The sequence below is a fragment of the Symphalangus syndactylus genome, chromosome 7 (genome assembly GCF_028878055.3).
Source record: "Symphalangus syndactylus isolate Jambi chromosome 7, NHGRI_mSymSyn1-v2.1_pri, whole genome shotgun sequence".
In the NCBI taxonomy this organism is placed as follows: Eukaryota; Metazoa; Chordata; class Mammalia; order Primates; family Hylobatidae; genus Symphalangus; species Symphalangus syndactylus.
Genome location: NC_072429.2, coordinates 139,503,738 through 139,529,526, shown reverse-complemented (window position 1 = coordinate 139,529,526; position 25,789 = coordinate 139,503,738). Strand labels below are relative to the sequence as shown.

At 49.4% G+C, this 25,789-nt stretch overlaps 1 protein-coding gene across 10 annotated transcripts in view; it reads left to right on the top strand.

The window, feature by feature from the left end:
* The window catches only part of AGO2 (argonaute RISC catalytic component 2), a 118,601-nt gene that overhangs the window by 40,473 nt on the left and 52,339 nt on the right, over positions 1 to 25,789 (top strand). For 9 of the 10 annotated variants that reach the window (XM_055287390.2, XM_063643576.1, XM_055287393.2 and 6 more), the window contains 2 exons: positions 9,515 to 9,710; positions 24,590 to 24,710. In XM_055287390.2, the coding sequence (XP_055143365.1) occupies positions 9,515 to 9,710; positions 24,590 to 24,710 (317 nt within the window). Of the gene's footprint in view, positions 1 to 5,831; positions 5,953 to 9,514; positions 9,711 to 24,589; positions 24,711 to 25,789 lie in introns of those variants that run through there. The other variant, XM_055287394.2, reaches the window with a different exon arrangement.

The window sequence follows — 25,789 nt, the reverse complement described above, 5'->3', positions numbered from 1 at the left end:
TTTGTTTTTTTTTGTTTTTTTTTTTTTGTACAGATAGGATTTCGCCATGTTTCCCAGGCTAGTCTTGAACTCCTGGCCTCAAGTGATCCACCTGCCCCGGCCTCCCAAAGTGCTGGGATTACAGGTGTGAGACACCACACCCAGCCAAAAACCATCTTTTGCAACCTCTTTTTGGTTCTAAGAAAGAGGGCTGGGCGCAGTGGCTCACGCCTGTAATCCCAGAAAGAGCATTCCCACCCCAAAACTATAAAAGGTTATTAAATTTTAAAATATTTCTGTGGATGTTTTTGTTCCATTTAAAAATACTATCTATTTACAGTTTCTATTTGAAATTTATTTTGTAATAAGATGTGAGAGGGAGCTCACCTTATTTTTTTCCTTCAAATATTCAGAAAATTGTTCCGACTGAGTTATTTCTCTCCTGTCCCCTTAACTGGCATGCCCCCTGCGGCCAACCCGAGTGCTGCCAGTGGCCTGCCTGCCCATTCTGGGAGATGGTGGTGGTTTTCCTCCCTGCCCTATTCTGAACACGAGCGCCCTGAGTGCAGGAGTAGGAGGTGCTCAGGCAGTGTAGGGTGAGTGGCATCATGCGTTGAGGTGGAGTTTAGGGAACCCTTAGTACGGGGCTTGGCACCAGCAGACCTCACTGGTGGGCAGGTGTTCCTGTGCCTGCAGATGGAACTGAGTGAACCTGGTGAGGGTGGATTGTCATGCATTTAGTTCCTTCAACTCCTTTTGTTTGATTTAAGCATAGCTGGTATCGGTTCAAGGCAGCGTGGCCTGGTGGCAAGGCTTGCGTGCTCTGGTAGCCATGAGTGCTGTGTGTGAGTCCCAGCTCTGCCTGTAAGGTGTCCTTGCAGACACCTCGGACCACATCTGCAGGATGGGGATCCTGCCTGCCTTGCCCATGGTAAGGATTAAAGGAGGTGATTTGCCTGAAGGTGTCTGCATTGTACCTGGCGCAGTGGTGGTGGCCATTGCTTCTTCAATTATGGGAATTTAAAATGTGAATACACATGTTACAAAGGGAAGTAAACATTTTGTGTAAGTATTGAGAAATGTACTAGGTATCTAGGATGAATCAGTTACTGTAAAACGCACAAAGTTTTTTTTTAAAAACTTTCCTAGCTGCTTAGCACAGATATGAGGCATGAGGGTGGCAGATCAGTGTATGTCGGCCGGGCACAGTGGCTCATGCCTGTAATCGCAGCACTTTGGGAGGCCGAGGCAGGCGGATCACCTGAGGTCAGGAGTTTGAGACCAGCCTGGCCAACACGGTGAAACCCCGTCCCTACTAAAAATACAAACATTAGCTGGGTATGGTGATGCACGCCTATAATCCCAGCTACTCGGGAGGCTGAGGTGGGAGAATCACTTGAACCCAGGAGGCAGAGGTTGCAGTGAGCTGAGATCACACCACTGCACTCCAGCCTAGGTGACAGCGAGACTCTGTCTCAAAAAAAGAAAAAAAAAAGTTTTTGTCTATTTTTATTGATACGTAATAGGTGTATATATTTTCAGGGAACATACATGTGATAGGTAGGTCAGATTCTTGTATGTTTTGGGTGAAAAAGGGATTCAGTTTGGAGAACAAGACTCTTTCTGAAGTACAAGAGATGTCACATGGACCCGCGTCACGGCAGTCAGCTGATTTGATGATTTGATGGCTGATGTTGGCAGAGGGGCAAACTGGAAATCACAGTCCTAGCCCTGCGGTCTGCTGCCAAGGTGCCCTGGCTGTCACCTCACCCTGTGGAGCTCCTGGCTCCTCAGATGTGCAGTGAAGACGAGTCCAAGAGAGAGGACATGAGAAGAGACAAGAATGTACTGGAAGTCTTGTACTGGAGTAATGTTGATGTTGGAGAAATGCTGGCTTCTTAGTTAAAACAGGCTGGGTGCTGTATGCCTGGAATCTCAGCACTTTGGGAGGCCAAGGCAGGAGGATCACTTGAGGCCAGGAGTTTGAGACCAGCCTGGGTGACATAGCAAGACCCCTGTCTCTACTAAAAAGGATAAAATATAAAATAACCAAACAGTAAAGACTATTTGTAAAAGGTAGAGTAATAGCCTTCCTATGGATGCCTTATGGTTTTGTCCTAAAAAAACTTGGGATTGAGTCATAAACCCATAAGGCATTTTTACTAAGAGTCGGTGTAACAGCAAGATATTCTTTTATTCATCTGTGTATTCATTCAGTCAACAGTTGCACAAAAACAGACACAGTCCTTGCTATATTGCAATGCCTGCATTCTAGTGGGAGAGGCAGATACAGAGTCAGAATCACAAAAGAAATCTAGGGTTGAAACCAGAAAAGGCTGCAGAGAAGAGTCAGAGAAATGTACACGTAAGGCATTCTTCACATCTCCACTGAGAGGTGTCAGGCTTCGAGCAGCCCTGGACCAGCCTGCGGGTCTGCCTTCGTAGGGCTGGTGGTTGAGATGCTGTGGTCTCATCAGCTGCCTTGATTGGGGAATGTTTCTGTAGGAGATAACTTACATTTTACCAGTATTCCTTTAATTCCTCCTTGTCTTTATTATAGTATTTTTTTTTTTTTTTTTGAGAGAGTTTTGCTCTTGTTGCCCAGGCCGGAGTGCAATGGTGCGATCTCAGTTCATTGCAACCTCTGCCTCCCAGGTTCAAGTGATTCTCCTGCCTCAGCCTCCCAAGTAGCTGGGACTACAGGTGCCTGCCACCATGCCTGGCTAATTTTTGTATTTTTAGTAGAGATGAGATTTCACCATGTTGGTCAGGCTGGTCTCGAACTCCTGACCTCAGGTGATCCACCCGCCTCAGCCTCCCAAAGTGCTGAGATTACAGGCGTGAGTCACTGTGCCTGGCCTTATTATAGTATTTCTAATATTGTTGAGTAAAGACAGATGGTGGATCAAAGAGGATGTTTTTTGACTTGTGAGGAAAAATGTATTCAAAATTTATGGGGAAAAGTTTTCTTCGTAAAGATCACAGGGGTGGCTTTCAGGACCATTTCTCAAAGAGATAATGGTGGTTGCAGTTTTAGGTTGAACCACAAACATTTATTTTAAAAAACCCCAACAGGAAATTCCGTGTTGATGGTTAGTCATCTGCGGGAGCTTAGGTGTTTGTTTATAGTCAGTCCTAGACTGTACGGGTGTGTCATGCTCTTCCTGTGCACGCTGTATTGCTCAATAAAGGTTAACATTTTTAGGCTATTACTCATTAAACCAAAAGAGGGGAGCAAGTGGTTTAGGGGTGATCATCAGTCTGATCTGGAGGCGCAGGCTGCCTGTGTCGGCCTCAGCAGCAGCGTTCCAGTCTTCCTGGGGGGTTCTCCCTGCTCTCCTTGCCCAGCACCTTCTACAACCCCTGCCTTTGGGGTGACTGCTCCCCTGCTCACGTTGCCTCCCATGGCCCATTCTTTTGGTGTTGCCAAGAACCAGGCTGAGACAGGTTGGAAATGCTCCAATAATTTCTACTCAGGGAGAACAGAAGCGAAAGCCTTCCAGGAACCGCGCCCGCAGAACACAGAAGTGCTCAACAGAAGTGCAAAAATGCTGCTGGAGGACGGCCCCGCTGCCCCCGCTGTGAGGACTGCCCCCACCCGGGGCTGCACCCAGAGCTTCCTTCCCTCCTTCATTCCGACCCAGCCTTCCCAGGGGCCCAAGGGAGTGAAGGCAAAACCTCCTTTTCAGGGTGCAGATGCAGCCAGGGAGTGGTGGTGGATGGCTACATCCTGTGTCCCCCATGCCCACAGGAGGAGGGGTAGGGGCCGTTTCCTAAGCTGGGACCCATGAGGTCCTGAGGCTGCAGCAGGATCTGTCCCCAGGGCAAAGGGGGCCTAGGGCTCTGGTCGATGGCCAGTGTTCCCCAGAACATATTCTCTGAGCCTGTGCACCAGCTCCCCATTGCCACATTGAGACCCGCTCGGTGGCATCAGCTGGCTCCTGGGCCGATGCCCCTGGTTCCGAGGAGCACTGATGCAGTGGCTCCTGCTCGGGGCTGGAGGGTGCACTCCTCCTTCCTGCTGCAGAGCTCTGGCTAGAGGCAGGAGCAGCCTCCCCTGTGGAGGTGGGTGACCGGTGGCCGGTGAGGTGGGTTCTGTTGACTCCCTTCCACCGTGGGGCATGTTTGTGCCTCCGTTTCTTTGGCGTCCGTGTTTGGGCGGGTTTTGTGGCCAGAAACCTGGGACCCCCATATGTGCCTCTGCTTCCTCGGCGTCCATATTTGGGTGGGTTCTGTGGCCAGGGACCTGGGACCCCCATCTGTGCCTCCGCTTCCTCGGCGTCCGTGTTTGGCCAGATTCTGTGGCCAGGGACCTGGGACCCCCAAAGTGCGAGGGTTCCTTTTCCTCCCCGTCTTGTCACATTTGATTTTTGGTGTGTCCTCACAGACCTGGGGGGCTCCAGAGCCCCTGTCGAGGTCAGTTTGCCCCGGTTTGGGAGTCAGACCGGGGGGAGGGGGTAGAACGCATCAGCTGGGGACCCAGCTCCAGCCATCCCTGCGCAGCAGTGACACCTGGGCCAGACGCATCTCTGTGAATGTGGCCTGGGTGAGGCTTTGGCTTTGGCTCACCGTGGGGTCATTGGTGGCCCGGGCCTGGCGTGGGAGACAGCATACAGTTGTCTGCAGTCCGGCTGACAGGAGCAGATGTTCTGTCTGCATTCCCAGCACAAATTCTGAGACCGTCTCTGTCCATTTCACCAAAAAAGCTGCCATGACTGTGTTTAGCGTCAACTTGGGTGGCCATAAGGGAGGCTTGCCTGTAGACAACAGGTGAGTTGTCACCCTCGTGTCCTGATTTTAGCAGGAGAGTACAGCTGGATAGCATCTACTCTCTGGTCTGTGCTCCCTGAGCCGTCACTCCGTCCTGTTCCGCGGCTCGTGCTGACGGCACGGATCTCGGTGGCTGCTGTGCCACTGCCTGGCCAGGGCATCCTGTCCTGGCATCACAGAGACCGTGTCTGCACCTGGCTTGGCCCAGGGTGTGGCACAGAAGTGTTTAGCAGCCCTGAGCTATCCTCCTCACTTTCTTTGGCCTGCACACTTTCTGGCTGATGCCCAGTGTAATAAATGCAGAGTTCTAGGAGGACCATCGGGAAGCATGGCTTTGAATAATGACTCACTTTGGAGCTCCGGAAAGAGCTTTGCGTGTCATTTGGGTGGCGGATCTTTAACCGTTTACATCCCCTGAGACATGGGTGCTGAGCACTGGGCCGGCTTCCTAGGAGACAGCCATGGGCCCCTGTGCCAGCCTCACAGCGAGGCTGCCACCCAAGCTTAGGCCGCAGCTGCACAGCCCATGGGTGCTGACCCGGGCCTGTGGTTCGCTCACCGGTAGCCAAAGCCGCTTCACGGAAGAGCTGGGCTATTCATTTATTTAATGACTCTGAATTTCTGCAGCTGCTCTCCCCACCTCAGGGTACACGTCTGCGGGGGATCCTGGCAGGCCTTCACTTTATTCTTCATGCACCAACTTCCCCCCCCCACCCCCCCCCGTCCCTGTCCCTTACTTAGATGGCCCTCAGGGCAGGTGGCACAGAGTCTGCTCCACATCCCTCCCTGAAAAGTCGGGGAGGAGCCAACTCCGAAAGGGGTTTCTTCAGGGGACCACCTGCTCCTGCAGGAGGCTCGCCTGCCGCCCACCTCTGCTGACGTCCGCTGTGTATACTGAAATTTTTTGTTCCCCGTGACCCAGTTGCTCACACAGGAAGCGGATTACTCATTCACTATTTTTCCCTTTCACTGTGTGAGATGCGGCTCTAAAAATGGCATCTTAAACGTGCTGAGTGATGTTGATTCAGTGAACACAGCACGGCTGTGTACGTGACGCTGCGCTGGGTTCCGGGCCTTGCCCTCCGAACTCGCTTCGCTCTCTAAGGAATGGGTATGGCCTTAAGTGCAGAGCGGCCTGCCAGCCCTGGGGCCTGGGGAGCCATCGCCCCTCCCAGGAGCAGCTGAGGTCCCTTCCAACCACAGGTACACCTTACTTTATTGCCCTGCACAAAGAATGTGTGCTTTTTTCCTCCCTGCCTTCCCTCCCTCCCTCCTTTCCTGCTTCCTTCTTTCCCTCCTTCCCTCCTTTCTTCCTTTTCTCCCTCCTTCCTTCCTTCCTCCTTTCTTCCTTTCCTCCCTCCCTCCCTCTCTCCCTGCCTGCCTCACTCTGTTCCTCACTCCCTCCCTCCCTCCCTCCCTACCTCCCTCCCTCCCTACCTCACAAATGGAATGTTTGTAGTAGCCTGAGGAACTCTTTTGGCGCCATTCTTCCAGTAACGTGCTCACTTAGTGTCTCTGTCAGCATTTTTTAAGCAATAAAGTGTTTTTAAATTAAGATATGTACATTATTTACACACAATGCTATTACACACTTAGACTACAGTATAGTGCAAACAACTTTTATATGCACTGGGACACCAAAGCATTGGTGTGACCTGCTTTATTGCGGCGATCTGGAACCGAGCCTGCAGTGTGGCTGAGGTGCACTGTGCTAGAATCCTGGGATTCCTGAATGAAACGATTTGCCTTTCTGTTCCCAAAGGTTTCAACCTTCAATGCAGAGACAAGACTAACACTTATGGAAGCAACTGGAAGCCCATTTAAAATAAGACTGGTTAGTTACTGGGTAGGACATGTGGCAGGGCGTGCCACCTGTGGCCTGGGGAGGAGGTGCCCATGGGGTGTCTGGAGAGAGCGTCCACGGACAGGTGGAACCTCGATTACTCCTTGGAGCATCCTTGGAGGATGGAGGAGATGGGGGAGGATGGCTGCTCCCAGTGGGCCTGGAAGTAGTGGGGAGGTGAGGTCGAGTCTTGGATGCAGGCCAGGGATTTGGGACTTGGCTGTTGGACAGGCAGTGGGAGCCAGGACCCGCTCCGTGAGTGCCAGTGTGGTGGCATCTTGGTGAAGGCATCCCAGATGCCTCCTCCTCGAGGGCTTTCGTTTCCGTAACAGAGAGCACGTGGAGAGCGCATCCCTAGGTGGTGTTAGAATTCCCTTTAGAACCATCCGTGTCAAATGTGACAAGTGCGTGTGTGGCCCATCCGTGTCTTGTGGCCTCTTGTACATGTGGTCCCCACCTTGGTGCATTATTCACCTGTCGGGGCCAGGGGCTCGCAGCCTGGGGTGGGCATCCAGTGCCCTTCTTGTCATCCCCTCCTTCCTCATGCATGGGGGTCGTGTCGTCACACTTCTGTTCTGTCTCCTCCTGGACACTTTGGCTTTGATCCTGCAGCTTGTATCTGCAGCTTACACGTGGGACTCCCTGTGAGTGATCAGAGTAGATTTCAGGCACCCCGAGGTCTCAGGCCTGTAGCGGCGTCCTTGGCAGTGGAGTTGCCTTCCTGAAGGTATGGGAAGGTGGACCCTCCCCGGCCTCTCTGCCTGGAAAACTTTTACATCTTTAACTTGTAATTTTATATTCCACGTGCCGTCACGTGAAGTATCGCTATTTTCATTATTGAAAGCTAGAAGCAAGAAAGAACTATCTTAGGAAATTGCACATTTTATGAATTACTGCTGCATTTTCCCATTGCCTTTATTCACAGGGGTTAGTACCAGGCTGCGTGCAGCTTTCTCACCTCCCACGCCAGGTGTTACAGAGGAGGTGGTCTTGGGGGAGGCTGCTTAGGAGAAATAGGGTCAGCCTGAGCCCTGAGCCCTGAGCCCGAACTGCGTCTGTGCCTGGACTCTGCTTGGGGGCCCGGTGGAGGGGCCTGGTTTGGAGCTGGCCCGGCAGCTCTGTTTCACATGCGAGTAGCTCATGTTCCAGCCCAAAACCTTCTCGCAGCCAGCAGTGTGCCCCTTTGTGGTATGGTTGTGAGGCTCGGTTAAGTAACTGCATGAGCACCTTGTAAGCTGGGAGTCACCGAAGGCCAGTGACTCTCCTCCCCGAGAGGAGCGTGCCCGACTCTGAAATCGAGATTGGCCATGGGGCCGGATTCCTGGGCTCTGTCCTGGACGTTTCCTGGGAGCCGTCTCACTGGGTGGTTGGAGCCACCTGAGAATGGAGCCATGTATTGGCGAACGCTTTGTTCTACTCTGGTGTGGCGTACAGAGAGGCTCCGTCGGTCCTGAAGGGAGTGGATGGCTCCGCTGAACCCACCGGGACTGCGATGTCCACTCCCTGTCACGGTCAGGGTCTTTGCTGGGAAAGATCTTGGTGAGCTGCTGAGCTTATGAAAAGTCATCAGACGTCATCCTGTGGATGACTGACACCTGGAAACTGTCCCTGGTGGCAGCATGGGCGCTGCTTGAGGACTCGGTTTGTTTGTTTGTTTTATTTATTTATTTATTTAGAGATGGAGTCTCGCTCTGTCACCCAGGCTGGAGTGCAGTGGCGTGATCTCGGCTCACTGCAACCTCTACCTCCCAGGTTCAAGCGGTTCTTCTGCCCTAGCCTCCTGAGTAGCTGGGACTACAGGCACACGCCACCACACCCAGATACTTTTTGTATTTTTAGTAGAGATAGGGTTTCACCATGTTGGCCAGGCTGGTCTCGAACTCCTGACCTCAGGTAATCTACCTGCCTCAGCCTCCCAAAGTGCTGGGATTATAGGTGTGAGCCACCACGCCCAGCCTGACTTGGTTTATTTTTGTAGCCTTGGCCCAGGGCATGGTGCCCAGCCCACAGGGGCACCTGCTGAGTGCCATTGAAGGGGTGGAGTGTCGTGGAAGTCTGTAGATGTGTCATCTGTGAAGTCATGGCGACTTTGTGGAAGGCCATGCTGCCATGACCATTTCCAAATGGTGTAACTCAGTGAGTTTAATAACCTTGAAAGCATGTTAGTTTTCTCATAGGAAACAAACAAAAAAAAAACAAATAATTCAAGGAGTCTCTGAGTTTTTCTAGGTCAGAAATACAGTAAGAACAGCTCATATTATTTTTAGTAGAGTACTTTTTCTTTCCAGTGAATGTCAATAGGGATTGAAGTACATGTGATTTTTTTTTTTTTTAATGGAGAAGGGTTGTCTTTTTTTTAAACAGACATTTGAGTGAAAATTGAAAGTGTTCTATTATTGAAAAATGTTTATTTTTCTAAATCTACATTTTTTTTTTAAATCTACATTTTGAACTTTACTAATATGGAGCCACTGAAAACTTGAGTTGAGATGAAGTTTCTGCCGCTTATGCATAATAAAAAGCATTTTCTGAGTAAATGAATGGTTTAAACAGCAACAAGGGAGGGGCACTGCCTTGACACTTTTGGGCTCTTTGCCTTGTCTCCCGTGCTGGTAATTCATGCTGTCTCATCTGTCCAGTGTCTGAGACAGGAAGAAAGAACAGGCATGGACATAGCAAGTTTGATCACCAATGAGTTGTTACGATACATTTTAAGTAAATTACTGGCTTAACGTTGAGACGGCTCCTCTGTGGAATGCAATATTGGCCTAGACATGAATGGAAACAGCAGAGGGGGGCATATAGTGGCTCGGGGCCGAGGGATGGCAGAGGGGGGCATATAGTGGCTCGGGGCCGAGGGATGGGAAGGGCCGCAGAGCAAGCCTGCTCCCCCGTTAATGGGTGTTCTCTCTGCCATTCCAGCACTCGCGCCTCCTGCGCCGCCGCCACCCCCCATCCAAGGATATGCCTTCAAGCCTCCACCTAGACCCGACTTTGGGACCTCCGGGAGAACAATCAAATTACAGGCCAATTTCTTCGAAATGGACATCCCCAAAATTGACATCTATCATTATGAATTGGATATCAAGCCAGAGAAGTGCCCGAGGAGAGTTAACAGGTATTACGTTTCATCCTTCATGACCTGTTTAGTAAGTGGTCTGTGCGGACAGACACGGCATTTAAACTAATCAACTCTGAAATTCTCAGCAGATCCATCTGGCTTTCTTCCAGAACGTTTCAGCTGCATTTGTTTTTCAAAAACAGTTTTTCAGAGTCAAACCTACGGATTGAAAAATATATATATATAAATATATATCAAGTTTTTGTATTGACACAGTTTCAAGATAGTGAAATACATCGTAAATGTACAACTGGAAGAATTTTGACAAATGTATATACTGATCACCCTAGAAAGTTGCCTCATACCCTCTTCCGGTTACCCCCAGCCCCTAAAGTCACAGCGTTCTGATGTATGTCACATAGATTAGTTTCTGGGTCTGTATAGTGACACAGCCTTAATCCCGACTGCTTTTACTCAGCAGAATTTATGAGACCCACCTGCGCCATTGTGTGTATTTGTAGCTTATTTTTATTGCTAAAGAATACTCTATTGCCTATTTCGTAGTCTGTTTTTCATCTTCCTTTTAAACACATGGGCAGTCTAGGCAGTGGCCATTATGAATAAGACTGCTGTGAACATTCTTGTTGAAGTTCTTTTTGTGGAGGTGTGTTCGTCTCTCTTAGATAAATACCTAGGAGTAGAATTGCTGGGCCGAAGGGCAGCTGTGTGTTTAGCTGCATGAGAACCTGCCAAATAAATGGTGTTCCTATGCTCCCGTCAGGTTTTCCTCCCGTCAGCTCCGCTGAGTGTTTCCGAGGCCGCCCACCCCCACCAGCACTCGGTGTGGTCAGGCATGTATTTTTGTGTGTTTCAGTGGGTGAGTAGTGGTTTCTCATTGTGGTTAATTTTCATTTCTCTGCTAACTGATGAGCTGAGCATCTTTCCATGTGTTTATATATTATTTTCATCGATTAAGTGATATATTATTTCCAGCAAAGTGTTGAAGTATTTTGCATGTTTTTTTGTTTGTTTGTTGGTTTTTTACTGAGTTTCTTGTCTTTTTGTTATTGATCTGTGAGAGTTCTTAGTATATTCGAGATGCACATTGCATTTGAAAGGGTCCTCCAGAGCGACAGAACCAATAAGATAGAGATACAGTCATGTACCACATGACAACGCTTGGCCAGTGACAGACCATATACCACCGTGGTCCCAAAAGGTTGTAAGGGAGCTGACATCATAGCCCATGTAACGTAGTAGAGCAATGTGCTACCCTTTCTGAGTTTAGATTTTTTTATTTTTTATTTTGAGATGGAGTCTTGCCCTGTCACCCTGGAGTCCAGTGGCATGAACTTGGCTCACTGCAGTGTCCACCTCCTGGGTTCAAGCGATTCTCCTGCCTCATCCTCCCGGGTAGCTGGGATTACAGGCACCTGCCACCACACCTGGCTAATTTTTTGTATTTTTAGTAGAGACAGGATTTCACCATATTGGCCGGGCTACTCTTGAACTCCTGACCTCAAATGATCTGCCTGCTTCAGCCTCTCAAAGTGCTGGGATTACAGGCATGAGCCACTGGGCCCGACCTAGGTATATGTAGATGTACACATCCTTACCATGGTGTTACAGTTGCCTGCGGTGTTCAGCAGTCACATGCTGTACAGGTTTGCGACCTAGGTGTGTGGTAGACTCTACCTCCTGGGTATATGTAAATATACTCTATGATGTTCACACGGCAATGAAATCGCCTGAGTGAATTTCTCAGGCCTTATCCCCATGGTTAAGCCACACATGACTGTACATATATCTATAGATATGAGAGGGGATTTATTAGGGGAATTGGCTCACATGATTGTAGAGGCTAAGATGTCCCACAGCAGGCCATTTACAAGCTGGAGACCCTGGAGGGTCAGTAGTGGGGCTCAGGCCAAGTCTGAAACCTTATAATGAGGGAAGCCAAAGACGTGGAACCCACGGGGCTGCTGCTATAAGTCCTAGAGCCCAAAGGCCAAGACAGCCTGAAGTTCTGATGTCCGAGGCAGAAGGAAGACAGTATCCCAGCTCCAGGAGGGAGAGAAGAAATCACTCTTTTTCTCCTTTTTTTTCCTGTCTGTGCCCCCAGCTGATTGGATGGCACTACCCACACTAGGGGCAGATCCCCACTTGGTGCCTGACTAACACGCAGTCTCCTGGAAGCAGCCACACAGACGTGCCCAGAAGTCATGCTTTACCAGTTCTCTGGATTATTCTTTAATCATGACACATTGGCACCTAAAAATCACCATCATACAAGTCTATACCAGGAATATTTTCTCCTAGTCCAAAGCTTGTCATCTCACCTTCCTAATGGTGTCTTTCTTTTAATGAGCAGAACTTTTTAGTTTTGTTGAAGTCCAATTTATAAATTTTTAAAAATAGCTGTTACATAGTGTATTCTCTCTAGGAAATTTTTGCCTACCTAGGGATCATAAAGATATTCTCCTGTTTTTAATTTAGAATTACAGTTTTTGCTTGCATATTTAGTCCACAATCCATCTTGAATTAATTTTTATGTATGGTGTGAGGTAAGGGTCTGTTGAAAATACTTTTCTTTCCCCACTGATTTACCTGTTGACCTTTGAAAAAAATAATTTGATTGTACAGGTTGAGTATCCCTTACTCAAAATGCTTAGGACTAAAGTGTTTCAAGTTTTCATTTATTTATTTATTTATTTGGATTTTGGAATATTTCCATTATGCTTACCAGTTGAGCATTGCAGATCTGAAAACCTGACACCCAAAATGCTCCAATGAACATTTCCTTTGAGCGTCATGCTGGTGCTCATAAAGTTTCAGATTTTGGAGCATTTTGGATTTGGGGTTTTCAGATTAGGGGTGCTCAACCTGTATATGTGTGTGGATCTATTTCTGGATTCTCATCTGTGTTGTCTTTAGGCCAGGAACTCTTGGTCATTTTAACTATAGTTAAGTGGTAAGGCTTGAAATCCAATTAAATAATTCCTCCAAATTTGTTGTTCTTCACAATTGTCTTAGCTATTCTGGATCTATTGCTTTTCCAAGTATATAAAATAATAAATATAAATAACTTATCAATTTCTGCTAGAAAGCCCCTTTGAATTTTTTATTGTGGTCACTATGAATCTAAAGTATGCTATGTTCTTGGATGTTATTATAAATGGTTGTGTAAATTTTTCTTTTCCTGGAATGGTGGGGAGTGACTGCTGTTGAGTATAGTGTTAATTTTTGGGGTGGTAAAAATGTTCTAAGCCATGGTGATGGTTGCAGAACTCTGAATATGCTAAGAGAGAATGTCTGGGGACTTAGTTCTCATATCTGTAAAACTAAACGGTTGGATTCACTCAACATGTCCAGAGTATGTCGAGAGTTCTATGAGGTTCTTTAAATATGCGCTTACTAAAACATGTATTTCTGAACAAAAACTATGTGCACCACTGGGTTAAGCAGCTTTCTTTACTAAAGGTCTTCCTAGATCTTTTAGTATATCTCATTGCTGTGTGGCTCTCCATCAGTGAGATTGCTGGTTTGTTTTTGTGTTTCCCTGGGATAGAACCCTGTGTGAATCTGTGATTTAGGGGGTACTCCTTAGAACCCGAATGAGGGCATAAAGCAGTATACACATTTCCTTTTTCCTTTTTTTTTAGAGACAGGATCTTGCTCTGTTTCCCAGGCTGGAGTGCAGTGGCATGATCTGGGCTCACTGCATCCTTCACCTCCTGGGTTCAAGTGATTCTCATGCCTCAGCCACCCGTCCGGAGTAGCTGGGATTGCAGGCATGTGCCACCACACCCGGCTAATTTTGCATTTTTAGTAGAGACTGGGTTTCACCATGTTGCTCAGGCTGGTCTCAAACTCCTGGCGTCTTGTGATCTGCCTGCCTTGGCCTCTCAGAGTGCTAGAATTACAGGTGTGAGCCTGTTTAGTAGAGACAGGGTTTCACCATGTTGCCCAGGCTGGTCTCAAGCTCCTGGCCTCAAGCAGTCTGCTCACCTTGGCCTCCCAAAGTGCTGGGATTACAGGTGTGAGCCACCGCGCCTGGCCCACATTTTCTGGGCTGTTGACTGGTGCGGTGGCAGGTGGGCCCTTAGGCCATTGACCGCAGTACACAAGCAGCTTTCTTTTACGAAACTAGGCATGGCCAAGGCTTCGTCATCTGACACCAGAAAGAGGCTGAGGGTGATGAGAACGTGGTGTCTTTCCAGGACTGTGCTACTACACTCCTGGGGTTTCGCCTGGCAGGCTCGGGTCACGCAGTTGGTAAGCAGCAGATGCAGGGCAGGAGCTGCATGCACAGGGCCAAGGCCAACCGGCTAGGCTATGAGCCAGCTTGAGAGTTGCTGCCTAGACCTAGGAACCTTTAGGCCCTATCTCAAAATTATAATCAATCAAAACAGCACAGGAAAATGTCAGAAGTAAAATGTTTGTGCTCACAAGACCTGTGTGGGAGCCCTGGCCTACCTCCTCCCCCCTCCCACTACCCATGTTCCTGAGAACCCCACTCACACATCAGCTGCAATGCCCTGGGGGTGCAGTGGTGCCTGAGGCAGACACGGCTCCTGTCCCCACTGGGGAGGTGGATGGTGCTCATGGTCAGCGCCGCTGGAGGGGAGCTCCGAGTGGAAAAGGAGACGAAGGTGGGGCCCTGAGCCAGTCATGAGTCTGGGCTCCTCCTTCCTGCTGCTCAGCATCTCCTACCCATTTCTCTTACCACACTGCAGCCTCTGTGAGAGCAAGGGTGGCTTCTTAGTCGTGAGTTCCCAAAACCTTGTGCAATGCCCTGGGTAGATGTTTAATGAGTCCAACACAGAGGCTTTATCTGAGGTCATGAGAAAAATGCCCTTGCACCTCAGTCACCTCCGTGACATGCTGACAGCTACACAGTGAAGCAGCCTCAGTGCCCTCAGGCCCTGCAGTATAGTCCGCCCCTTTCCCGGGGCTGCCGGGGTGGGGTTTGGTGCAAGCAAGACCCCTCCTCCCAGGAGCGTCCCGTAGAGCTGTGGGCACCGAGGTGGCTGCACAACACAGCCAGTCTTGAGCCAGCCCCAAAAAAGCATGGGGGCAAGACCCGCACGACCTAAGCCCTGCTGAAGTCATGTGGGCCTTGCCCCCATGCTCTGTGCCGAGAAGCACGGGTGGGCTGCGAGGAGGAGGTGGGCTCCTCTCCCTTCCCCTGCCCCTCTTCCTCCTTGTTCATCTTGAGCTCCGTCAAGTGGCCCCAGAAGAACCAGCAGACGCGATGGCCCTGTGCCTGTGGAGCGGGGGACGGGCAGCATGGCTGTGTCACACTCAGCCTTGCACCTGGAGCTGTGTGACTCTGGGCATGAGCCACTCACGGGAATGCAGGTGGGCCCTGCCTCTTTAGAAGACAGTCTGGTGCGGGTATTAAAGCAGAAACAGCATGTATCCTCTGACCCACCCGTTCTCCTTCTCAGTCTCTGTATCTCAAGGAGATGTATAGGATGACTACTCTGAAAAAAAAAAAAGAGCAACAAAAGACACCATCTAAATATCAGTAGGAAGTGGCGGGTTAGAGGAGTGCGCTGGGGCATGCAGTGTGGCGCTCAGCAGGAGTGGAGTGGGACTACCAGGCTGACCTGCAAGCTCAGAAACACAGGCAACTAAGTAGCAAGCGGTTAGGTGGTAACACTAAGGCACATGATTACAGCGTCTGTAGTTCTAGACTTGGTGGCCACATGGTATACAGTTAGGAGGAAAGATCTCAAAGACACAGAGTAGGAAAATGGGAGCCTCAGAAGTGTGGGTTTGATACTATGTGTATAAAAATAGTAAAACAATGTATTTGTAGATAGCTATGTGTTTATGTGAAAGCATAGGTTTGAAAAGGATAAGGTTACTTCTTAGAATGGGGATTGAAATGAGTGGATAGTGTAAACAGACTTTTAGCTTTTTGGGTTTTTTTCTTTTCTTTTTTTTTTTTTTTGAGACGGGGTCTCGCTCTGTCGCCGAGGCTGGAGTGCAGTGGCGCAATCTCGGCTCAGTGCCGTTTCCGCCTCCCGGGTTCACGCCATTCTCCTGCCTCCGCCTCCTGAGTAGCTGGGACTACAGGCGCCCACCACCATGCCTGGCTAATTTTTTGTATTTTTAGTAGAGACGGGGTTTCACAGTGTTAGCCAGGATGATCTCGATTTCCTGACCTCATGATCCGCCCACCTCGGCCTCCCAAAGTGCTGGGATTACAGGCGTGAGCCACCAAACAGGGTCTCCCTCTGTTACCCAGGCTGGAGTGCAGTGACACAATGATGGTTCACTGCAACCTCAACCTCCTGGGGTCAAGCGATCGTCCCACCTCAGCCTCCCAAGAAGCTGGGACCACAGGCACGCACCACCACACTCCACTAATTTTTAAATATGTTGTAGAGACGGGATCTCTCTGTGTTGCCCAGGCTGGGACTTTGAGCTTTATCGTTCTGTGAAACTTTCGGTGAGAATGTATTAAGGCAAAAGCTGTGTAATTAGAAATTAATGAAAGGATGACATTTGTAAAAGAGGGACCCTCTCAGAATTATGACAAAAGGGCAAACAGGCAAACAGGGCGGGCACTTGCTTCTCTGCATTAGCAAGCACGTCCCGGCTTCTGCGAGGCGGCCCTGGCCTTGTGCGGGGTGTTGCTTGGCACTGCCCTTTCCCTGGGTGGTGACTGAGGAGGGAGCTGTCCCTGCTTAGAACTTGGCAGAATGAGCACTAACAGCTTGGCCGTGGTTCTCCTTTTCCTTCGTTTCAACATGGGTCACTCTCTAAGAGGCTGGGGGCCCGCTGGTGGACGGAATGCATGCAAATGCAGTCCTGAGCTGTCATCTTTTTTGGGAGGTCAAGGGCAAGCCTGAGACCTGGGTGGCCAGCAGAGCTGGCTCTCCAGAAGCAGGGACACTCGCTCACTTTCCAGTGCCTGCACTGGATCGAAACGAAGAACCAGATTCAGGGACTCCGGGAGCAGCGTCCCCAGGTGGCTCCATGGGCTGGCTGGGAAGTTAGTGCTCACAGGTACAATTTCACTTTGGGGAAGTGAAAAACATTTGTGGACGGAGGGTGGTGATTGTTGCACGACAGCATGGACACACTCAATGCCGCTTAACTGAACACTTAGTTGAAATGGTCAATTTTATGTTATCTGTATTTTATCACAGTTTTACAAAGAAAGAAAATTAACTGCCTAATACGTGGTCATCTGTGTTTGAGGAGGGAAGGGACCCCCTGTGTTAGAATTAGGCAGCAAGGTGCCATCCTGCTGCCACAGCCACGAGGTCCACTTTCTCTGCTTTATACAAGATTGGCCCCTCCTCACCCTCAGCAGTGGGCCCCGAGGCACGGGGGCTTCGGGCAGGTGGCCAGGGATGCTCTCTGGGCAGCAGAGGCCTGAGTGGTGGCCAGGATTGTCTGCCGGCCGACTCCACCGGTGTACATTGCAGCCCCTTGGGGCACTGCCTCGCTGGCACGACCGAACAGACTCCTTCTCTTGAGAGATCCGCCCAGCCCAAGCCGCATGCCATGCTGGGTGTGCAGGATGAGCTGGACCTGACCCTGCCTCCAGGGGCCCGCAGGACAGTCAGTGAGCAGAGTCATCATGCCGAGTGCTGGATGGGGCTCAGAACAGTGAGTGTTCATCCGGAGGAGTGTCTCCAGTAGCGGGGCTCGGTTGTATTTCCTTGAATCCTGGGTGTGTGGTTGCCTGCCATAAGTCATTGAGAAGTGTGTCCTGCCCTCTTTCTCCTGCCGCCCCCATCCCTGGGCCTGTTTCTGGGCTCTGGACTCTGGGCCCTGTCCTGAGCTTTCTGCCTGCCCCAGCGCCATGGCCTCCCTCCAGGTGCTCCTCCTCAAGGATACCTGCCAGCCTTTGTCCTTCAGATTTCCACTTCTATTTTAGGATGAGTTTGTTAAATCCTATCAAATAAAAATACATCCCTCTCTGGATTTTTACTGAAATTAAAAGGATGGATTTGTTTGAGGAAAATATTCTGATCCATAAACATGGTATATCTCTTAACTGATTTTTTTTCTTTTTTAAGACGTCTTTTCGTGTTTCCGACTCTCAAAGGAAAAATTTGTGGGCCAGGCCCAGTGGCTCATGCCTGTAATCCCAGCACTTTGGGAGGCCGAAGCAGGCAGGTCACGAGGTCAAGAGATCAAGACCATCCTGGCCAACATGGTGAAACCCCATCCCTACTAAAAATACAAAAATTAGCTGGGTGTGGTGGCACGTGCCTGTAGTCCCAGCTACTCTGGAGGCTGAGGCAGGAGAATCACTTGAACCTGGGAGGCAGAGGTTGCAGTGTGATCACGCCACAGCACTCCAGCCTGGCGAAAGAGCGAGACTCCGTCAAAAAAAAAAAACAAAAAACAAAAAAAACTTTGTGAATAGAGGTTGGGACTCCGAGCGCCCATGCCTCCCTCCCTCCTTCCCTGTGCGTGTCGCTCTGGGAGGACCCCCACAGTAACTGCACCCCTGCTACGGGGAGGAACATGCTGCTTTGGCTGCTGTTTTCCAGCTGCCGGGCAGACAGGTGGGGGTCAGGGCAGGGATCTTTTCTTTCTGGAACTAGAAGGAGGAGGGAGACCAAGGTGCAGGGTGGCCACCGATTCTGGAGCACATCATCAATGATGTATTGCCGTTTTGTTACATTCTACAATTAAATAACTGTTTCCAAACACGGCGGTCCTGTATCGCCAAGTCACTCAGGAATTCCTCTGCGGTGATATGCAACTTAGAGTGGCCACGAGATTGTCTCATAGGGAAAAAAGGGAGGGAACTGCCAGTGTACTGCCAGGGACCAAATCTTTGTGGGCAACCTGGATTTCATAGAGGGGGAGAGGACAGGGAAGCCCGGGGGACCCATCCCTGCAGGAGGCGGTGCCTGCAGGCATCATCACTGAGATGTTTGTTGGATGGCTGACTCCGCCACTCCTTTTTCGCCACCTCTTTCACTGAGAACACAGGAGTGAAGAATGGCACACTGGAGGGGCAACGTGAACCTTTGTCCAAGAGGGGGCATAGGCAGTGCTCACCCTGTACGTGGCCCACAGCCCAGACCAGGAGACGGCGCTCTGGCTTTCTGAAGCTTCCTTTTTCTCTGTAGCCTCTTCTGGATTTTCAGCAAATACAGTCCTAATGTCCACCAGTGATGACAGTTTTTTTCTTCTTTATAATCCCTTTCTTACCCTACGGTAGTAACCGTGACCTGTAGCGCGGCATTGAACAGAAGTGGTGATTTGGGCGTCTCCGTTACATTGCGAACCTCAGGGAAAGTTAGTTTGCTATAGACTTTGAGAAGGTTTCTGTGCGGATTTCCTACCAGATGAAGACGTTTCCTTCTATCCCTACTTTTCTAATTTTTAAAAAAAAATCATGAGTACCAGGCATGATGACTCACACCTGTAATCCCCAGCACTTTGAGAGGCCAAAGTGAGAGGATTGCCTGAGCCCAGCCTAGGCAACATGGCAAAGCTTCATCTCTACAAAAAGTTAAAAATTAGCCATTGTGGTGGCATGCGCCCATAGTCACAGCTACTTGGGAGGCTGAGTGGGGAGGATCCCTTGAGCCCAGGAGTTCAAGTTTGCAGTGAACTATGATTGCACCACTGCACTCCAGCCTGAACAACAGAATAAGATTCTGTTTCAGAAAAAAAAAAAACCATGAGTGGATGTTGAATTTTATTAAATGCTTTTCTTCTACAACTTTGAAATTGTCATAATTTTTTTTGTTGTTTTTTTGTTTTTGAGAAGGAGTCTCACTCTGTCACCCAGGCTGGAGTGCAGTGGCGCAATCTCGGCTCACTGCAACGTCTGCCTCCTGGGTTCAAGCGATTCTCATGCCTCAGCCTCCCAAGTAGCTGGGACTACAGGCGTGTGCCACCACCCCTGGCTAATTTTTTTTTTTTTTTTTTTGAGACGGAGTCTCACTCTGTTGCCCAGGGGGGAGTGCAGTGGCGTGATCTCGGCTCACTGCAACCTCCGCCTCCCGGGTTCAAGTGATTCTTCTGCCTCAGCCTCCCAAGTAGCTGGGATTGCAGGCGACAACCACCATGCCTGGCTAATTTTTTGTATTTTTAGTACAGACGGGATTTCACTATGTTGGCCAGGTTGGTCTCGAACTCCTGACTTCGTGATCCACCTGCCTCAGCCTGCCAAACTGCTGCGATTATAGGCATGAGCCACTGCGCCAGCCTGTGCTTTGCTTTATTGCCCTTTGCAGGTACTGCTTGTCGTCGTTGTTTAACAAATTGAAGGTTCGTGGCAGCCCTGTGCCAAGCAAGTCTTATCAGTGCCCTTCATGTCTGTGTCAGCATTTTTAGCAATAAAGTATTTTTTAATCAAAGAATGTACATTTTTTTTAGACACAATGCTATTGCACGTCGAATAGATGGCAGTACAGTGGAAACAGAACTTTCCTGTGCACTGGGAAGCCAACACCTTTGTGTGACTCGCTTTATTGCGACATTTCCTTTATTGTGCTGGTCTGGAACTGAACCCACAGTGTCTCCTAGACATACCTTTATGTAGGCCTATGATCTTTAAAGAATGTATATACCCCTGTAAGAACCACCACAATCAATAGGACATGCTAACAACCCCAAAGCACCTGCCCCATTGCAGTTAAGTATGTTGTCCCCTGCCCCAAGGTAAACACAGACCTGCGTTCCGTCAGTGTAGATTGTTTTTTTGTTTTTGCCTGTCAAAGAGTTTCCTATACATGGAATCATTATTGTATACCTGTTCCTCCTGGTGGCTGGCTTTGTTCTCCAAGCATGCTTCTTTTTTGAGACGGAGTCTTGCTCTGTCACCCAGGCTAGAGTGCAGTGACATGATCTCAGCTCACTGCAAGCTCTGCCTCCTGGGTTCACACCGTTCTCCTGCCTCAGCCTCCCGAGTAGCTGGGACTACAGGCACCCGCCACCACGCCCGACTAATTTTTTGTATTTTTAGTAGAGACAGGGTTTCATCGTGTTAGCCAGGATGGTCTCGATCTCCTGACCTGGTGATCCACCTGCCCCGGCCTCCCAAAGTGTTGGGATTACAGGCGTGAGCCACCGCAGCGTGTTTCTAAGACACCTGTCGTGTTGCATGTAGTGGTAGATTCAAGTATCGCATTGTGTGGGTGTGGCATCATGGGTTTGTCCACTCATCAGCTGATGGACATTGATTTGAATTGTTTCCAGTTTCGAGCTGTTTGTATGCAAATGTTTGCGTGGATGTGTGTTTTCATTTTTCTTGTGTCAGAAGTTGCTACACAGGGTGGTAAATAGACATTGAAACCACACTTTCTCCCCAAAGTAGTTGCATCAGCCTCGTAGAAGAGAGCATTTCCCTCCGCCTTCACCAGCTCTTGGTATTGTTACCTTTCCGATTTTAGCCTTTCTACTGGGTGCCTGTGGCTTCATTTCCATTTCCCTAAAGCCGAGTGAGGAACACCCTTTCATATGCTTACCCACCATTTATGTATCCTCTTCTGCCGTGTGTCTGGTCAAATCTTTTGCTCATTTAAGTTGGATTATCTTCTTACTGAGTTGTAAGAATTTTCCTAAATACATTATGCATACAAGTTCTTTGTTAGATGTGTGTCTCTGTGATTATGGAATATTTCCTCCCAGTTGATTGCTCATCTTTTTGTTTTTGTTTGTTTTTGAGATGGAGTCTCACTCTGTCACGCCCAGGCTGGAGTGCAGTGGCACAATCTTGGCTCACTGTAACCTGCGCCTCCTGGGTTCAAATGATTCTCCCACCTCAGTCTCCCAAGTAGCTGGGATTACAGGCACCCACCACTACACCCAGCTAATATTTTGTATTTTTAGTAGAGACGGGTTTTCACCATATTGGCCAGGCTAGTCTCAAACTCCTGACCTCAAGTGATCCACCCACCTCCCAAAGTGCTGAGATTATAGGCGTGAGCCACCGCGCCCGGCCTTGTCTTTTCGTTTTTATAATGGTGTCTCTTTCTCTTTTTTTTTTTTTTTAAGAGATGGGTAAAAGTTTTTAATTTTAATGAAGCCTAGTTTATGAATTTTCCCTTTAAGGACACATTTCTTAGAAATTTTTGTCTATCCCAAGGTTTAGGGACATTTTTCTCTTATGTTTTCTTCTAGACATTTCTGTTTTAGCTTTTAGGGTTATAACCTGTTTCATGTTAATTTTATAATGTTAAATACAATCTTTTGTTTCTGGTATCGACTGAACTTTGACATGATGATTTATTTTTGAACATGTTGCTAGATTCAGCTTGTTAATGTCTTGTTCCTGCCTCTGTTTGTAAGTGATTGGCCGTGATTTCGTAGTACTCTCCCTATCCAGTTTCAACCTAAAGGTTTTGCTAGCCTCATGAAATGAGTCAGGGTGTGTGTGCCATCTTACTCTGTTCAGGTCAAGTTTGAATTAGGCAAGAATGATTTGTTCTTTGAATGTGAGTAGAACCCACCTTCCCCTCCAGTGGAGCCATCTGCACCTCAAGTTGACTGTGCAGTCCTGGCCAGGGAGATGAAGTCCTCTGAAGGTTGGGGACCCTTTGTAATGTCTGGAGAGCGCGGAGGAATGAGCTGTCCTCTTGCGAGAGCTGCAAGGCATCCCTTGTCTTGGGCAGCCCAGAGCAGGTCAGGAAGGTGCCAGGTGAGATTGTGCCCTGGCTGCCTGGTAGGCATGGCAGGGATGGATGCCAGGGCCATGCTGATGGCCCTCGGGCCTGTACCCTGCCGAGGCTGGATCTCCCAGCACTGTCAGAGGCGGGTGCAGCTTGGTGGAGCCCTCAAAGATGTCACTGAGAGGCTCTGGGCATCTGCCACAGGCACTCCCCAGACCGCAGGTGTTGAGGGCAGGTTAGCTGGATCCCTGAGACCCTCTTCCTGTGGCTGTTGGAGGTGGCCCAAGCAAAGCCGTTCTGAATAAGGAAAGCCCTCTGGGCCAGCTTGCCTCGACTTTTGGGAAAGGAATGGAAGGTGTTGGCAGATTCTTGCTTCCTGAGAGATGACCGAGGCTCTGCCCAAGAGAAAGACCATTCTAGCCACGCTCCAATCCCACCTTCCTTCAGAAGTCTGTCAGCGACTCCCCCGCCCCCACCTTCCCCTGCTGGTGGACTCATCTCTCCCTCTTTACCACATCCCCTGAGCTGGCATTTCCTGGTAAAAAACCGAGATCTTAAGCACCCCACGGGCCTCTGCGTTTCCCTCACATGGGCCTTTGTGGGTAGGCAGGTACCCCAGCTCTTCATATTTGCACGTCATCAGGCGTGGTGTGTGAGGACAGGCATTTAGTGAGTTGGGTTAAATGCCTCAGAACCCCCATGAGCTGGGCACAGTGACTCATGCCGGTATTCCCAGCACTTTAGGAGGCAAAGGCGGAAGGGTTGCCTGAGCCCAGGAGTTCGAGACCAGCCTGAGCAACATAAGGGAGACCCCATCTCTACAAAAAAATTTAAAAATTAACTGGGCATAGTGGCCTGGGCATGTAGTTTCGGCTACTTGGGAGGCTGGGATGGGAGGATTGCTTCTGCCCAGGAGGTCAAGGCTGCAGTGAACAGTAATTGTGCCACTGTACTCCAGTGATAGAGCAAGACCCTGTCTCTAATAAAATAAGATAAACAACCACCTGAAATGCCAGGAGAGTGCTAGGCCAAGCTGGTCTCTCTTTGGAACAGAGCTCGAGGCCAGCAGGAGGTTTGCAGAGTGTGTTTCTGGAGGCCTTTCTATCACGGTGGGGAAGTGGCAGTTGAGGGGTGGAGGGTGGGGGTCATGGATCTCTGCTCATGGAACCCTGCAGAGCAGCTCCCTTGCATCTAGCAGGCTTCTGCCACTGGAATGCCTGAGCCCCCAACACCAAAACCCCAGTCCCTCCCAGCAGCAAGCATCTGTTTCATACCATGGCTCTGCAGGTGGGCTGAGGTTTGGCTGGGCCCCCAGATCAGGCTGGACTGGAGGGGCAGGAGCACCCAGGACTCATGCTTTTGGCAATCAGAGGAGCACACAAAGCCAAGCCAGTCTCTCAAACCCCTGGACTGGGGCTGCAGAGCAAATCCTAGTGGCCACAGCAAGGCCCACAGCCAAGCTGAGCCACACCTGTCAGTCTGTGTGCACAGTGGGAAGCCGTGCAGAGGCACGGGTGCCTGACCCTACCTCCATGGAACACAAATGTCACAAGCTCTGTTCTTCTCGTCAGTGCCTTCACAGAGCTCCAGAGGTTCTGGAAGTGTCTGTCATCTGCTGTATGTGGCATATAAAGTACCCAGCCCGTATCAGGTTCTCCCGTGTTTCACTAAATGCACGAGCACAAACCCACTCATGGGTCTAGTTTGCTTCTTTATAGAAGTTGGAAGTCACGTGGCCCAAAGGAGCCACAGGTCTTAACAAAATTGCTTTAAAAATAGCATCAGAGGGCCGGGTGCGGTGGCTCACGCCTGTAATCCCAGCATTTGGGAGGCCAAGGCGGGTGGATCACTTGAGGTCGGGAGTTCAAGACCAGCCCGGCCAACATGATGAAACCTTGTCTCTACTTAAAAAAAAAAAAAAAAAAAAATGCAAAAAAATTAGCCAGGTGTGGTGGCGGGCACCTGTAATCTCAGCCACTCGGGAGGCTGAGGCAGGAGAATCACTTGAACCCAGGAGGTGTAGATTGCAGTGAGCCAAGATCGTGCCACCGCACTCCAGCCCGGGCAACAAGAGCGAAACTCCGTCTCAAAAAAAAAAATTAGCCGGGCCTGGTGGCGTTAATCCCAGCTACTCGTGAGGTTAAGGGAGGAGAATTGCTGGAACCCAGGAGGCAGAGGTTGCAGTGAGCTGAGATCACGCCATTGCACTCCAGCCTGGGCCACAAGAGCAAGACTCCATCTCAAAAAAAAAAAAAAATAGCGTCAGAAAAATGTCCTTGTATGCCATTTTCTCCATTTTATTGACATTTTGCCCAACTTTTGTCTTTGTTTCAGGGAAATCGTGGAACACATGGTCCAGCACTTTAAAACACAGATCTTTGGGGATCGGAAGCCCGTGTTTGACGGCAGGAAGAATCTATACACAGCCATGCCCCTTCCGATTGGGAGGGACAAGGTAAGCTCCTCGGGGTGCCCTTGGTGGAGGAACGTACAGTGAAGTAAAGCTCACACATGTTGTAAAGTCTGTCATGCCTGTTCTCATACACGAAACTATTTCACCGAGGAGGAGAGAGCAGCTCGCTGCCACATGCTTCGTCCTGAGATCCATAAAAACTACCTTCTGTGTATTGTGGCTTTCAGTGATGGGGGTTTAACTTGTCTAGGTCCAGACACGGATATCGAGAACTTGTTGAAACCACCAAACTTTAAGTAAAAAGTACACACACTAAACACAAGCCACAAACCACCGCCAGACAGGAGCCTAGAGTAAGCACCAGTATTATAAATACCTACAGAGGCCAAGGCTGGAAGATGGCTTGAGCTGAGGAGTTCGAGGCTGAAGTGAGCTATCTCAGTGCACCACGAATTCCATCCTGGGCGACAGAATGAGACTCCGTCTCCACAAGAATACCTATGGAAAATTACGTTCATATAGGGGTATGTGAGACAGAGACATGGCAGTGAGGCCCAGTTAACATTCTGCTCTAGCCAGTGACTCATCTGAAATTAGAATGATGGTGATTAGTCAACCCGGAAGGAGCAGGTATATTAAAATGTCACCTTCATTTATTACCTTTAGCCTTATCATGGCTTTATTTAAAAAGTAATAAAATTTCTGCCCAGAAATTGTCACTTCTTGAGAATATCTTTCAACAAATGTGCTGCTGCAGAGTGATACGGGTGTTATTTGTAAGTAGAAGGAGAGCAGAAACCTGGCTCAGAAATAATCTTTACAGGCCGGGCGCGGTGGCTCACGCCTGTAACCCCAGCACTTTGGGAGGCCGAGGTGGGAGGATCATAAGATCAGGAGTTCGAGACCAGCCTGGCCAGTATGGTGAAACCCTGTCTCTGCTAAAAATATAAAAATTAGCCGGTCGCCTGTAATCCCAACTACTCGGGAGGCTAAGGCAGGAAAATCTCTTGAACCTAGGAGGCGAAGGTTGTGGTGAGCTGAGATCGCGCCACCGCACCCCAGCCTGGGTAACAGAGTGAGACTCAGTCTCAAAAAAATAAAAAATAAAAAATAATCTTTAC